This window comes from Lissotriton helveticus, chromosome 10 (assembly GCF_964261635.1).
Source record: "Lissotriton helveticus chromosome 10, aLisHel1.1, whole genome shotgun sequence".
NCBI classification, from domain to species: Eukaryota; Metazoa; Chordata; class Amphibia; order Caudata; family Salamandridae; genus Lissotriton; species Lissotriton helveticus.
The window spans coordinates 806,581,272-806,598,215 of record NC_136071.1 but is presented as its reverse complement, the minus strand read 5'-3'; the positions used below and the strand labels follow the sequence as shown (position 1 = coordinate 806,598,215).

Here is a 16,944-nt window from a genome sequence, read left to right as displayed (position 1 = left end):
ATCTCAATGAGAAAGGCATAGAATTCCATAGCTTGCAAGCCAGGTAGGAGAAACGTCTGCCACTCCAATTTGCCTTCTTTATTTTAGGAACAGCCACAAACATAGCAGCAAAGGATCTCGGGTCACGTTGAGGGACATGTCATCCACAGGTCATCTGAAACTAGCAACACCTTATGTACTATGCACAAGACAGGCAGCCAGTGGAGTTCCCTAATACTCTTTGAAGTGAAACTACATTTTGGGATTCTTAGAAGCATGCAGGCTGCTTCGTTCTACAGAGACTGAAACTTTCATTGGAGACATTTAGAAATTCCCAAATAGAGAGCATTGCAATAGTCTATCTTAGACAGAACCACAGCAACAATTACCATCTTTTGCACGTCTAATGAAATAAATGGTAAGACCTTTTTGAATATCTTCAGTAGATATAAACATGGAGATGTAATATGGTTGATCTGTTCAGAGAAACAAAGATTGCCATCAAACATGACCCAAAGATATTTCACTTTTTGAACTGGAGTTGGAAGTGGACCTGAATTAGCAGGCCACCAGGAGTCATTCCAAAAAGGCATGCCATTTCCAAAGAGGTATCACCTTTGTTTTCTCATTGTTTAACTTAAGACAGTTTTCCAGCTTCCATCTTGTAATTTGTGCCAGACCGTTCTTAGATTATTTGGCCACAACGTTGACATCAGATGTCATTGATATGACTATCTGCGTACCGTCGGCATAGGATATTGCAGAAAAACCATGTGTTCAAATAAGTTTGCCTAGGGGGTGACATAGATGTTAAAACAGTGTTGGGGACAATGATGATCCCTGAGGCACCCCACGAGGCAGAGAAATGGAATTAGAGGTATGCCCTCTGGGCGCTACAATCTGTTCTCTATTTTATATAAACAACATTTATTTCTACTGATTTCTTTAAAAAAAAAAAGAGAACTAGTTCAGACCCATCTTGAAAATGGTGAATGAATTGATAAAACAGAAGGAATTCTGAAAAATTGTCTTATCTTCTCTCTGCATCCCCATCAAGGGCATTAGATGTGCTCTATAGTGCTCCAAGATATATATTTTCATATTCCATTAGAAGAAAAGTATTAAAGGTTCCTGAGGTTTATTGTCAGAAGAAAACACTACCAATGCAAACTTCCCCTGTTACAATAGTCCGCCAGAAAAACTTTTCGCAAGTGCAATGCCATAATTATAACTTGCCCAACGAAGCACAGGTTACAAGTGCTAGGATGGGAATGTTCCCCGCGTAGTAAATGAGTATGTACCTATGCCCTCCGTGCCCATCTGCCAGTGAAACAAGTATTCTGACTTTTATTTTGTTCTTGATATTATGCTTTCTAGCATGTGAGCAAAGGAGTTGTTCATTCTTTGCTAATTCAAGGTCAATAACTTGTCCTAAGACAGGACAGGCAGTGTGCACCAAACTTGCCCTTATTGTAGGTAGTGGACTACTGTCTAAGTTGTGTGTGCTTAAGCAATGCTAGTGTGAGTTCTGATGTGTTGTGAAACCCAAACTTTGCACTGGCATGCTGTGTGCATGTGAAGTGTGTATGCACGTGCACTGCATGTGTGCTCATGTATAGTAGTAGGACTCTGTTGTGCAGGTCTGAATAGATGACCTGGATTTAGCGTGGCATGAGGAGAAGGGTGAAGATAGCCTCCTAACACTCCTGAGCCTAGATGTTGGAGACACTCATGTTAGGAGGGTGCACCTGCTGAATCAGCATTCATCCAGCCCCAGACCTACAGAGGCAACTACTGTGAAAGTCGAAAGGTGCTAGAAGGATGCGCTGTACTCAAATAGTCACTCTCCACATTCCCAGTGATGGCACCACCGTGGCCTGTTCATTCTAAGTCGCCACAAATGAGACCACTGCCAGCATTTGTCATGCACCCGCCAGGACTCCAGCTACCGAAAGCAAGTATGAGGGAGGCTACAAAATTGTTGTGTGAACAAGAGACTGAGAAGTGGGCAGAATCCTCCTGTGCAAAATAAGAATGTTTCCTTGCTAAATATCTCTGTGAATGAAAAGCAAACTGAACTGTTGATAAGCTTTATATTTTTGCATAGCGCTCGAATGCCCTGATGCGTCTTGGCGCTGCAGCAATACTAAACAAGAGGTGAAAGGCGAGATCGAAATATGGGCGCTATTATTAACAAAAGCAACGTCTTCAGAGATTTTCGAAATAAAAGGTCTGGCCGTTTTCCTAAGATTCTCGGGGAAGGAGTTCCATAATCTTGCAGCCCTCAGGACAAAACGTCTGCCTCCTCATAAAGCTCATTTGACCTTTAGTAATACTAAGAGTTTGCATCTGGGGGTCGGAGTGTCCTAGGAGTGGTGTACCAGACTAATTTCTCATGAAGGTAGTAAGGTCCAGTATTGTGCAGTGCCTTAAACGCAATACATAGTGCCTTAAATTTCATCCTCCTTGCAACTGGAAGCCAGTGCAGCTTGATCAAGGCCGGTGATACTGACTGATATTTTGGAATTCCTGCAAGAAGCCAAGCAAAGGCATTCTGCAGCATCTGGAGTTTTAGGAGTGATTTTTTCGGATGCCGATGAAAAGGGCATTTCCATAATGCTGTTTAGCTAGGACTAAGGTAGTAACTACCATTTTTTGAAGGTCCAAAGGGATAAAAGGACCGATCTTTTTTTATTTTTTTTAAAGTGAAGAATACTTATGAGTCAAGATCACTGACGTGATCTTCAAAATTGTTTATCATCAAAGTCGATTCCTAAATTTCTTGCTTTCTGATCTTGTTTGGGTGGAACCCCCATATCCCACGACCACCAGCTTGGTGACCAGAAGGAGTTATCTTTACCAAAAAGAAGAGCCGCAGTCTCTCCAGCGTGAAGCTTTAGGCAATTTGATCTCATCCAGTATTCTACCGGACCCATGCATGGGCTAAACCTTTGAGCAGTCTCCTCATGATGGCTTGCTATGGATACCACAATTTGGATGTCATCAGTGTATGATACCATAGAGAAACCCAGCGATTTTATAAGTCTTGCCAGTGGAGTAACATAAAGGTTAAAAAGAGTAGGGCTTAAAGAAGATCCCTGGGGTACCCTACATGGGAGGTAAAATTGTTCAGAGATTAAATCGCCCTTCGCCACATGGTTCAGTCTGTTAGAAAAAATATTATCATCTTAAACGCAAGGCCTCCTAGCTCAGCAAGTCGGTCGATTACGATGTTATGCTTGACCTTGTCAAAGGCTGCTGAAAGATCTAGTAATATTAAAGCGCCCGACCTCCTCCATCAAGAATGGACCTCCATTCTTCCAATTGAGCTATCAGTGCTGATTCTGTACTGAGTGCCTTTCTAAAACCATATTGAGCTCAAACTGAAAAATTATTATTGTTAATAAATGATATGAGTTCAGTTTTCAGAACCTTCTCTAGTAATTTAGCTGGAAATGGTCTTAAAACGGGCCTATAACTGCTAGGCTCGTTGAAAGTCAAGGTAATTTTCTTTTTTATCAATGGTAGAATGGAGATGATCTTCCATTCAGAGGGTAAATGTTCCGTATTGATGATTTCGTTGCAAATCTTGGTCAGTGGAGTGCCAGATCCCAGGAGCCAGGTGAACAATTTTAGGGGGGCATGGATCTAGTAGTGATCAATGTTTTTTCGCTATGTGTGGCAGTGAATGGTCTCTGTGCACTGTGGTCAAGGCCATTTGCACCAAAAGACATGTGACAACTCACTATCCAAGCAAGTGCGCTACCAGAATCCACGGTATTTGTCAGAAGTGAGATCACCCACCCTTTAACCCAAGATGACACTTCAGGGCTGACCCCTTGTCTGACTTTTAGCCCTACAGCTGACATCTATTGATAAGTCGATCGGGGATGGAAGGGCCAGGAGTGGACACTGCGGAAAGTTAACAGATCATTTATTGAGTATTGTATTGCAATTACATTTCTACAGCCCTTAATAATCCTAACAAGGTATGGAAGTGCGTTATGCCATTCAGCACTTTGCTCAGGAGCCAAGGTAAGTGGTTAATCCAGTGGTTAATTTTGTAAAGGGTTAAGTCTAATTCTCTCAAGGAGACCATTCCATGTCTCTGTCAACTCAAGTGTATTTGAGGTGGATTAAAATATCAGTTGGGTATGATCCTTAGTGAGGGTGTGTATAGGAGTTCATGCAGATGGTCTGTGCAATCAGTAGGGGAGCAAGAGCACATTAGGTATTGCTAGATTGCACAGTATGATTTGCCAAGAAGGACCTGTTTCAAGCTTTAAGATGAGGTATGGGCAATTTGCACAAATACAATAACCGAGATTGAGGCAAATGTTCACACAACTCAGAGGGAAGATATGCAGAGGATTGGCAGCAAGGACCGTGGCATTCAAAGAAAAAAGGAGATGTGACAATTTTAAGTTTTAAGTTGTAAATCAAGGTCAAAATTTTCAGGGAGAGTTGACGTTTGACATGCCATGCATTTGAGGATACCAAACGGTAAAAAGAAACTTCATTATTTGCATGTGATATAGTTCTATATTGTGCACTTCAGTTAGGCCCTAGAACACAAGAAAAGGGTGTTCCATGGGGTTTACTGTGGTTGTTCCCATGAAACATCAATGGAACCTGACGCATTCCCAAATTTACAAGGTTTTGTAAACCTGGAAATTAGTCAGATCACTGTGCCTCACCAGGGGAGGCGTAACGGAGGCGCAACAAGGAGAAATACCTTTATTTCTCCTAATTTTTCTTTTTTCTATGTGGGCTGTATTCTGCCCCCCACATAGAAAGAGGAAAACACTTCTTATGATTGTTTTTGTTGAGGAAGGGGACCCTTCCTGCTCAAAGACAATCACCCCTACAACGCAGACCCCATGGCACAAGGGTGCCTACATTGGTGCATGGCAGCCCATTGTGCAGCAGCGCAGGGGACAAGGACGGGAATGCGCCTTATTTTGTCGATACAATGCATTCCTGCCCGTTTCTTTTGACACATGGCAGTGCAGCAGGAAGGCATGCTGCGCTGCCGAGCGTATAAATATTGTAAATGAGGCCCATTGTTTTTAAGCACAAACCACTTGTTAACTAATAGGCAAGACAGTTGTGATGTAAACCCTGTAGGTGGCCAATATTGTTAAAGAGCTATATTCTAGTGTGTTAAATCACACACAATAGGTTTTTGTGCAGCTGGTATTCTCAACTCCTATTTGAAAGTGCTTTCATATGCAACAATGAAGCAAAAGGAGTTTTGGTGAAACATAGTATTTGCTTAAGATCGCACAAATTAATCAGGGAAGCTACGATTTTAGCAGGTTTTACTTTGTGCAAATCAGCCACTAAATGTGCATCTGTGTGTTTACTCTTTTATGCTAATGCTTTGATTTTACCCCATTGTGCATTTTTCTACTGCCTTCAGAAGTCCTTCTTGCGGCATACGTCTTAGAAAGATGCTTTCTCAATAGCATTTAAATCAGCACACAGGATGGGTATGATTCAAACCATATAAATCCATGAACCTTGCACATTTTTTCATTATGAGGTATTCAGCAGGACTCAACCAAGGTTTCTTCCCATAGTATTCTGATTTTTATGTTCAACTATTTTGCTTCCTTCATTCTTTCATGATTGTTCCTCTCCAGCTGAAACATCTTTATCGGTTGTTAGTATGAGATTTTATTTATTTAATTGTAGCTCGATAACATAAAGGTCATTTTTAGATCGAATTGTGTATTTGTTAACTATGGGCATGTTTGAATAGGTTAAACTCCTTCGTAGCAGACCCTTGTATAGTTCAAAGCAGTCTCTTGTATAGTTTGCTATCAAAAAGCAAACCACTCCTTAGAAGGTAGTCTAAAAGCTGATTCTCCCATTTCAAAGCTGCTACTACTGCCTTGCTGATACCAGCCATTTATTGAGTAATTTACTGCAGCATGTGCTGTAGATTCACACATTGTCATCTAGAGTTGGGTTCAGAATATTGTAACTTTATCAGGGGTGTGGAATTTAATAAAATATCTACTTGTCCATGGGGCAGGCTACTTAATAATTCTACTTGTCCTGTAACAAAATCCACTTGTCCCCTTTGTGCCATGTAGTCCAGAAAGCAATTTACGCAGCAGTCTCATTATATAAGAGTTCTGATATAGCCTCTGATTATGCCAGGGTTTATACCATAGTAGTGTTTGAATACTAGCAATTCCTTTATGCTGCTATGTTTCTGCAGGTCTACATGCTGGGGCTGAAGATAGTGGTAAGCAATAGTTCCAGGGTTGGAATGCCCTTTTTAGTCTGTGCAAACCTACTAACGTGCATGTTTTAAGGGTTTTCACCAATTGTTCTCTAATCATTTCCCATACTGAGAACGGTTGGAAATTTACTACTGACAGTGGCAGACTTTTAACTTCTTCCAGGGTTGGGAAAAAAGTGGTTGGAGGAAAAGTGAACTTGAAAACATTCAGATTTTCACATGCTAAAATGCAGTTTACAAATATTTACTGGGAGTACTATTTCTTGGCCTACTTCTGTAAATTCTTGTGAATTAATGGAAACTGTACATATGCACTTAATGCAAGGATATATACCATGGATGCACTTTTGAGACTTTCTTTAATAATTGGGCCTCTAATTAGGCCTGGCATTAACCATGACCTTTTGTATTTTTGTTTTTTTCTGTTACTCTCTGTCTGTCTATCTGCTGGCGTCCCTGTAAGTGACACTATTTTGCTCTTTTAGAAGAAGCATATTGGCACACAAAGTAGTTTTGTTCAGTGCCCAGAACCGCTGCGGCAATGTGTGCTGAGACCAACATTTTTTAATTTTTTCTTTGCTTTTGCCAATGCTTGTTATAATGGTGAGGACCCCGCAGCTCCCACACTGTTAAGGTTTTACAAAAACCATGCCTAAACAAGTCACGCCTTGACAAAACCAAAAGGCTGACCACCAATTTCAGACCTACTAGCTTTGCCAATGCTTGTTTGTTCTTGTTTTCCATATTCATATTTAAACTGGTTACACTGATATTCCATTCTGAATATTTTGGGGAAATACTAACTTACATCAACATGTTACTAAATGATGCTGCAAAGATATGGTACCTAAAATCTTACAGTAGTTTAGCTAAATGTTTTCTTTTCTTACATGCATTTTTTTGTGAATGTTTTATTTTGAAAGCAAAGAATCATCACTCTTGCTTTCCAGCTTCTGCAAATATTTGCATATCATCAGAGAGCATTCTGGGTGTATTATACAGAGCCTCAAATTATTAAACTTTGAAAATGTGTGTACACTTTTATACTGGAACCACCGTCAGTATTGCAGGCTGAGCCTAAAACATTTACTTTTAGTGCTCACCCTAATAATAAAGGGTTTGCGTTAATGAACCATATATACAAGTTTGAACAGCATTAACACACATATTACATATAACACACACTTTACCTCAATTGTAGAGAATGCCCTTCCCTGAGCCACAATGTGGTACTGTAAACTGGCAACAAAGGGTTTGTGCTGCAGGGGGTTGGGCCTACTTGTCCCAAGGACAAAATGCACATTAAAACTTGTAGCCCTTGACCCCAAACAATATGTCCCGGGCGTCGGGCTATAGGAATTCCACATCCCTGCCTTTATGTTTATTTTTGAGTCTTCAGTTTTGGTTTAAGATGTGTATCACATGACGTGTGAGCACATTTTCTAAAATCCACAATACACAAAGAGACTGATTCCACATCATATTACATTTTATCATTAGGTTAGTAGTTAGGAGTGCCTGGTCAAAACACTGCACGCACAGGGTGAAATTGTACACAGAAGGCTAAAAAACACATGAGAAGTAGTAGCTGGGGAGCTGAATCTTTTAAAACATAACCCTTCATATCTTCTATCAGTCTCAAGCCTGAGCCACCAGGTCATATAAGAATGCCTCTAGAGGTTGGAGAATGGGACATGCTTTGGAGGCATGGAGTTGTACATGGAAAATACACCTTTACATTTTACCCAATCTGTAATGCCCGCTAGCTCTGGGAAGACCGTTACATGGTCTTTAACGTGTTTACCAAGGCACCAGGCCCAATACAAATGTAAGGTGTGCAGAGCCTTTCAACATTAAAAAGACAACTCGACTCCCAATGGAAATGCGCATGGTGCATCATGATGTGATGGCCCCAAGGCACTCAGAGCCATCTCAGGGACTTTTTAAAGAAGAGTTTGAAGAAGACATTGAAGTGGGTGGGTAGAAATTAAATAGAGAAACGTCTTTGGAGAAAGATGCTCTTTCAAGAGCATGAGGACTCGAGAATATATACCTAGGAATGCGTAGTTTGTAAAGCACGGAGTCATCACTTAAGATTGCATGCAAGACAAACCATTACAACACCATACAGCGAGTCTTTCACAGTCCTTAAACAACAAAGAAACTTGAAGGTCTAAATTGGCTGAGTAAAATAGACTATCACCAGACTAGGCACACTGGGAATGCAGTGCATCAGCTACCACATGATGGAGAGACACTTAAAGCACTGGTATAAGTCCTATCAGCCCACCCATGTGGCGGAGCCTCATCATGTAGGACATCTTGAACTAGGTCTGTGTCCCCAAGCCTTGATGTATTGGCTTTGTATCACTAGGCCATAGTTCAGAGGATAGAAGTGTCCTCACCACTGGCGATGCTGATGTAATGCAGTGCAATAAAAGGGAAAGTGAGTGGTGTGTTTTGAAATGACGGTCAAGGCAAATGGAGGAATTTTTAATGATATTCACCTGGACGTCAGGTTAAAAAACAGTGTAAGGACAGTGTGAAAAAATCACTGTCAACTTTGCTTGGTAATCATTCAGGCCTGAATGATTGCCAAGCAAAGTTGACTGTGATGAGGACACTTCTATCCTCTGAACTATGGCCTAGTGATACAAAGCCAATACATCAAGGCTTGGGGACACAGACCTAGTTCAAGATGTCCTACATGATGAGGCTCCGCCACATGGGTGGGCTGATAGGACTTATACCAGTGCTTTAAGTGTCTCTCCATCATGTGCTAGCTGATGCACTGCATTCCCAGTGTGCCTAGTCTGGTGATAGTCTATTTTACTCAGCCAAACATAGTCCCTTTGACCCTCCTCTGAAAGTTGTTGTTTTTCTCTTTCACAGTCCTACCAAATTTTTAATTGCATACAGGCAGTAGTTCCAGGTAAACAGCAATGATTTCTGCCTAAGGGGGTATCAGTTTTCTACACTAAGCAGTCCATTTACTTGCCAACACTTTTTCCCAGTCCACATAATGATTCCCCTATATGCACTAATTTTAGGAGAACTCTAATGCACTACATAGTTCCTACTTAGCCTGTTAGAAAAACTAACCACTTTTTGCATTTATACAGCCACATCGAGACAATTCAAAAGGAAGGCATTGCTATCTGGATTTTTAGGTGCATTCAGATGTGTTTTGCATAGGCAAAGCCAACACTTCAAGCTTCGCCACACAATCACTCCACTCCAAAAACAAAATAAATAAATGCAACACTGGCGTCTTGGAAAACAATTTTTTAACTTGCATTGCCAAGATGCAACAAGGGAATCGCTCCACACATTCACAGAACACTACGATGTAATTGTAATAGTCCAGTCAGCGAGTTACAATAAGTTTATTTGCTTTATCTTCTTCGACTTTGTGCAAAGTACTTTAGAAAAGGGCGTGCTGCTTCTTTGCACATCATTTTAATCTACAATATATGTGCTGAAAACAGAAAAATGAGTTTCCTGTAGCAATCAAATTGGAGCTTGTTGTGTTGTACATCCACAAATGGCTCTCCCACCTCCCAGGTGGGTTAAGGTAGCAGAGTGCAAAGTTATAAAGTGTTCATGTTTTGTTTTCTTTTTTAAGGAAACATTAGCTCTTATGTCAACTGGAAAGCCTATGTGCGTAATCTGAGGTGAAGTATTTGTCCCTTCGCATTGTGGTTTTTTAGGGGACATGATCAGAAGTTATTTGGTGCATGCCTCAAAGCAAAATCAAAGACTTCTAAAGAAAAATAAAATGCAATATTCTGGACCCAACTAGTTGAATCTACAACATAACAAGCTTGAAACAAATGATTGCAGATACGCTACTGTTAGAACTGGGATTACTGGTTGGCTAAGGTTAAGGCTTGTGCCAAAGCCAGGCAGAAACCACCACTCTAGTCAGGGCAAGGGAGTTACACGCCAAGATAACCCCTGCTCACCCCCTTGGTAGCATGGCATGAGCAGTCAGGCTTATCCCGGAGGCAATGTGTAAAGCATTTGCCCACGCACACCGCAACAACATCCCAGGCACACCACAAAAGGAACTCCACACAAGGTTATATAAAAATAGCCTTTGTATTCTCAAAATACATCAGATAGTAATCATACAATATACATTGTGCCAACTGGCACAGGCACTATTCACAAGGGATTATTTACACAGGACAGGGCCACGTGGGCCACTGTCAGGATCAACACTTAGTAGAAATTGGTACAAGTAAAAATAGATCATAAACCTACAACCAGTAGCCACTGGTAATCACTGTACTCCACCTCAACCTGTAACATAACTTTACATTATGCACAGTCACGTCAGGCACGAATAACATCCTGCGCCAACCTCACCAGCATAAACATATTATGCCACTACTTGCTGGGCAGCTTAGATCCATTACATGGGGCCTAAACGCTGCAGCTGGTACTAAGTGCTGCGCAGCTGTGGATGGCCTGGCACCTCTGTGCCATCGCTGGGGCTCTCTAAACTCACTGGCAACACGTTGGAGCCACCTAGGCTCCGACTACTGGTGTACCCCCTGGGAGCCACCTGGCTCTGCCAACAACTGGGGCCTCGTTGGAGCCACAGAGCTCTGAAAATGAACAGGTCCCATGGAGCACCCTGGCTCCTCAAATAATCAAATAATGAGCGTGGGCCCCTCTGGGCACAAGTAAACAAGTATGGCCCGACATTGGAGCCCGCAGGCTCAAACAAAACATGCCCCACGCTGGAGCCTCCTGGGGCTCTTTAAATCGATATGCCCCCATGCGCTGAAGCCCTCTGGCTCTTAAGAAGAGTAGGCCCACAACGGGGGCAACGTGGTACAAAAAGGGGGTGGTGATGGATGGAGCATCTGAACCAATCAAACACTCACACCCAGTCAACAGGTCTGGGTTTAATCCATCACCGTTCTTCAGCCCACTCTGCCACCCCAGTTCAGACATGGCCATATGCAAATCAGTCTGACCCTGTGCCTCATGGGAACAGTCCAGCCCGAACTGCCAAGCCATGCCTTCCCTAGACCGGAAACAAGCTTCCGAGGACCGGTTTCTGGCATTTCAGCCGTCTTCGTCCCGGCTTGCTTGAATCCAGTGGCAAAGTGAGCAAGGGACTCACGTCTGAGCATACCCTGCCAACTTATGGCGAACAAAGTGGTACAAAAAGGGGGCAACAACATGTCCCTCTAGCCCAGAATACAAGTCTCGCCACGTTGGAGCGGCCCACTTAGCACACAGGGCCGCTCAGACGCCATCTCCCTCCACAGCAGTCTAAACTTACCGGCTCTCTCGTTGGTCACGGGGCTGCTCCTCTCTCGGTGGACCGCTACGGTACTCTGTCTCGTACGCAATGTACACAGGACCATCTTCACCCTTCTTGGGACCGGGACTTGGAACAGAGCCGGCGGGGCTCTGCGCAGCTTCTCCCCGGCCGGGGGGAGAAGCGGAAGTGGAGCCCGCGAAGCTCCGGCTGGCACTCTCGGCCCCGCCCACCTCCTCTGCTTCCGGGTCACGTAAGGCAGCGGCCCGGCAACATTTTGAAAAGCAGCTCAGGCTGCGCGGTGATTCCTTTGGCGGCATAAACGGGGTGGCACCCGTATTTTAAAATGAACAGCGGGGTGGACACCCGCTAGGACCAATTAATAATCCGAGCACAACAACGGGGTGGGCACCCGTAATTTAAATAAAGGACAGTCACGGCGGCATAAACGGGGGGAGGGCGTATTTTCGGCAGCACGGCGGGGGAGTCCCCATTTTGGAAATCCCTCGCGGAGGATTGCAGCCCAGCACTGCGGGGCCCAAAACAAAGGGCTCCCTCTGGGAAATGCAGCGCAGGAGGAGCTAGGTGCCCCAAAAACAAAGCCAGCACTCACAAGGTGCTGGGGCGGCCCCAAAGGTCTCTCTGGGGTCCTGGAGATCATTTAAGCAAAGTAAAAGGGTCCCACGAAGTCCTCCAGGGATCCAGGGGCAGGGCAGGGCCCAGGGAGGCAAGCCTTTCCCTGGGCCCCAGCAGCAGCACGCCCCCGGTTGTTTCAAGTTAAGCACAAGAACCTTTTTCATGGTGTCACAGCCCCTTTTTATACACAGAAATCCTTTAACAAGGTGCAGACAATGGGAGAACCAGCTACAGCTGGTTCAGGGGTACCCCCTTTTACTGGCCAGGCTAGGGACATCAGACGCACCACAGGGGGTGGAGCCAGCATTGTGTAGGGAAGGCACAGCCCTATTCAGGTCCCAGGTGCAACTCCTCCCTTCCATCAACATGCAGATCTCCCCATTCACCACCGGGACAGACCCATCCTGACTCCTGGAGCCAAGCACACCAGCCAGCTCCTGTCAATCACAAGCCAGACAGTCCAATTCACATTCACTGCACACAGAAATACCAACTTCTAGAAGTGGCACTTCTCCACTAGACACAAGAAATCGGCACACATCATCGCGCAGCATTTAATCTCACGAGTTCGCACATACCAAACTTGCCAATGCACTCCCCACACATCAGGAACTACCATGGACACACATATTTCCTATGCATTCCTATGGGAGGGCAGGCCACTCATACATACACAGAGAGCACGCGCACCTTACACTGGACCACAGTGAAAAAGTGCGCAGAGGCCTAAAATCACCAACACCAGGTTACAGAAACAGGCTAGGAAAATGCAAAAAGTTTTGGGGTGAACCTGCCAAAAGGCCCAAGTCCAACAGCTACATTTTCTATTGCTGTCTCCGTTACCATTTAAAAAAAAATCATGTTTGTTCCTGATTAGTGACATAAGCAATGTTTTAGGAAAACTGAAGGGAAATACTATCTGTTATACAAAAGTTAGAGTTGATACAACATAACATTTACTTCATTTATGTGTTCATAGATAATGTTCAGTCATTTTTGAGAGATTGTCCTAGGGCGAGTGGACTCTGAAAGTACTGTAGTTATAGGTATTTGCATTGGTATTGTTATAAAGCAATTTTCATTGCCTAAACAGTTATTGGTAAGACCTCTGAAACATTGCATCTTTTACAGGCAAAAAGCCAGTGTTCTCCGTGATAAGAGGATTAATTTTATTTGTTTAAAAAAATGTTTCCATTTTATTGCAATATTTTTATTTTATAAACCCAGCTTGCTTCTTGTAGAATTGTTTTTAAATGGAAGATTTGTGTTCTTGTTTTAGTTTATGATGTTGCAAGAAGAGACACATTTATTAAATTGGACAATTGGTTAAATGAATTGGAAACCTACTGCACAAGGAATGATATTGTGAAAATGCTTGTTGCGAACAAAATTGATAAGGTAAGAAACCTGTTCATTGGTAAATGTTTCATGTTCTCCTATCCAAAAGTTAAAAACTAACATTGATTTTGTTTTTTTACCTAAGGAAAATAGAGAAGTAGACAGAAATGAAGGTCTGAAATTTGCTAGAAAGCATTCCATGCTGTTCATTGGTATGTTTTAAAATGTCTTTCGTAATCACATTTTGCCAGTAATTTTAAAATGAAATTTCTTTTAGAATAGTTTGCAGTGGAGAGCTAATATTTTATTTGGTGTATTTGATAAAAGAAACTTTTTATCTAAATGTTAACCAGAGGTTTGTTTTGCTAACCTCCAACACCTTAGAGTCCAACACTGGTAAAGTAAATAGTTGTATGTATTCTTGGCTATATGTAATTTAAAAAAATATATTTACCATGTTAGAAATGTTTCTGAGAGAGCAATAAAATTCAACACACATGATAGATCAAGCCCAAACTCTTTATAACATATATGATCATTATTTCACCTGTTTTTTCAAACTAAATTTAAACAAGATATGTATCAGAAAATACATTGTATCAAATTTCTAATACAACATTAACAAGAGAGTGTATTCCATCATTCAAATAATTAATGGAATGCCAAGAAACCAATCTGTGTTACCGCTCTTTATAAATTATCTTTTAACATAACATAACATAACTATTGGTTGAGTATCGCAAAAACACAGTTTTTGAAGTTAGATGTTTGCAGCCAACGTGTTTCATATGTGTCCCTGCTCCTTCAAGGTCGTTAATCTCAATCAGGGCTTCTGCCTTCTTCCTTTGTTCTATGTTCCAGGAATGGTGCAAAGTCTCTCAATAAACTTGACAGTTTCCTAGTCCTTCTCATACTCACCGTTCGCCTTGAATTTCACCATCAAAAAAATGGGAGCTAAGATGTCCGTTCTTTTTTTATTTATATATTTATTTATTTTTTGTTCCCGACTTTACAGCATACGGAGACTTATTTTGAATACTCCGATTACAAAAGAAACCATCCGATGGGATTCGGATCTGTGGAAACCATTTCAGATTATTTGGAAAAAACCCTGCTCTTCACCATGTTTGTGATGATGAAGTCTATTGGGGTCTATTGGGGTCTCCATGAAAAAAAAAATAAACTGACAGCTTAGCTCATCTTTTTTTGATGGGTGAAATTCAAGGTCCATCAGTGTTTATGAAACAGTACTATATTGGGTGAATTAACTGTGTTTATACAGGATAACCGACTTAATGATCAGAGAATTTTGGTGAGGATTTGAAAATTTAATGTGAATTTTTTTGCATTACTTTAGAGGCAAGTGCCAAAACGTGTGATGGTGTTCAATGTGCCTTTGAAGAACTTGTGGAAAAGATCATTCAGACACCTGGATTGTGGGAAAGTGAATCTCAGTCTAAAGGAGTAAGATTATCAAACCAAGAAGGAGGAACAGGAGGAGGTGGCGCATGCAGTGGATATTGTTCCTTGTTGTAAACTTATAAAGTGCTTTCCTTCATATTTAATACTCTAGTGACATTTCTTTCTGTACATACATGCACTCATTGAATGATTATTTTAGGGACCTTATGGTTGTTTCGTATCATGGTAGTCACTTTTTTTGGTAACATACTATCCTTTAGTTGAAAATGTTCTGTTACTGTATGCATGATACATTTTCAATTTTCAGGTTTCTTTCAAAGTGACTTTAACCAGTTAGACAACAAGAATTGCACAAATCCTAGCATCAGTTATCCATCATGTATTACCATGTTTGTATCAATCACATGCCTCTGTTGCAGTTTATGTGGCCTGTATTTTCTAATTTGTATGTGATATTGATAGCCCCTTGGTATACTTAATTGTAAGCTTGATTAGAATGCAGAAACCCAGCAATAGCAAGGTGGTATACGAAACAAATGCTTTTCCTTTCAGGTATAAGAAAATCAGCATGATTGTGCAGCATTTTGAAATAATTTGTTATTACAATAATTGTATGCAAAGCATCAGTTTATGGAGTCATGTATTCTACGCCTTTGGCTCAGAGTTTAAGGACCATCTTCTGGTTTATCAACTACAAATAATTGTAGTTTTGGGATGATGGGTCCAGTTGTTTTGTGAGTGATAGTTCTATTGAATTAGACTTCGTCAGACACGATTACATAGATGCTTAAAAAGAGCAACAATGTATATAGCTAATGTAGGGTTCACATTTGCAAACAACTTATTGTTTTATGAAAATAATACACTAAAATGTACAGCGGCAACACTAGAGTGCCATGCTTGAAAACGTTTCTTTTAATCATTGCTTCAGAAGATAACTAAGTTTTAATGGAAGGTTTTTAATCCTGAGTACAATTGATTGTGCTCCCATTATGGACTTGCTCAAGAAGCGACCTTCTTCAAAACTTATTCTAGAAGATATATATGTAACTTTTGTTAAACAAGATTGTAAATCAGTTACGTTTTAAAGGCCATCTAGTTTGCCATCTTCCTGTTGGGTACTATGAAAACCCAAATTTACAGGCATAAAGCTTTGTACTGTGATTCTGTTTCTGTGATGGAATAATAATACTGTACTGAGAATCATTTTCAGTTTCATATATTGACATTAAAAAGTTCTAACAAACTTGTTATGACTTCATCCCTCATAAAAAAGCATAAAATTCCTAATTCTCATGGCAAAATATCACTTGTATATCACTTTATTTGCTGTACAACTAAAGTCAAGTGGTTTGTTTCAGAATATTTACTTGTATAGTAAATAAACATTTTTTTCGCAGAATTCTTTTTGTAACCTTATTTCAGATGTCTTAAATTGCTTGACAAGTTAGTTAATGAAACAAAGGTTTACTTATCGAGGGCTAGATTGGTATACATCATGTTTAACAGTGTGATGAGTGTCTCAGATATCGGGGAAGTAAGTGTATGAATGCAGTAGTTCAAATAAATGTATTTGTTTTTTAAATATGTTTATTGGCATTTTCATAGTTTCGATACAGATACAATATTCATTAAGAATGTGATGACGTTTCAATAAGCATCCAGTTCCGTGTTCAGTAGTTTACAATAAGACGGTTGTGGTATGTCCCTTTGACTCCCTTCACACCCCCCCTTCCCTTTCCTCCTTCCCATCCCATCTCAAGACCTCATTGGGAGTCAGTAAGCGTAAGGCCATAGTATTTAAGCCAAGGCTTCCATATCCTCTAGAACTTTTTAGGACACCCCCTTGCCTGATAGGTTTTTTTCTCCCCCAGAAATAAATTTATTTCTATGTTGTATTTACATATCAGCTAATCATCTGAAGAACAGGTTTGCAGGTTTTAGTTGTTTGTCAGAGAATCAAATTGTGTGTTGAACTTAGTATTGGCAAAGCAAAGTTGCTTTTATTTATTCTTCATGCATGCGAATATCTGTCATA

The 16,944-nt window shown here is 41.2% G+C and overlaps 1 protein-coding gene across 1 annotated transcript in view; it reads left to right on the top strand.

Annotated features, from left to right (window-relative positions):
• RAB18 (RAB18, member RAS oncogene family) overlaps positions 1 to 16,308 on the top strand; it is a 190,834-nt gene extending 174,526 nt beyond the window's left edge. The window contains exons 5-7 of the mRNA XM_078663400.1: positions 13,426 to 13,544; positions 13,630 to 13,696; positions 14,842 to 16,308. Coding sequence (XP_078519526.1) covers positions 13,426 to 13,544; positions 13,630 to 13,696; positions 14,842 to 15,020 — 365 coding nt within the window. The 3' untranslated portion in view covers positions 15,021 to 16,308. The remainder of the gene's footprint in view (positions 1 to 13,425; positions 13,545 to 13,629; positions 13,697 to 14,841) is intronic.
• Positions 16,309 to 16,944: the final 636 nt, after the last annotated feature.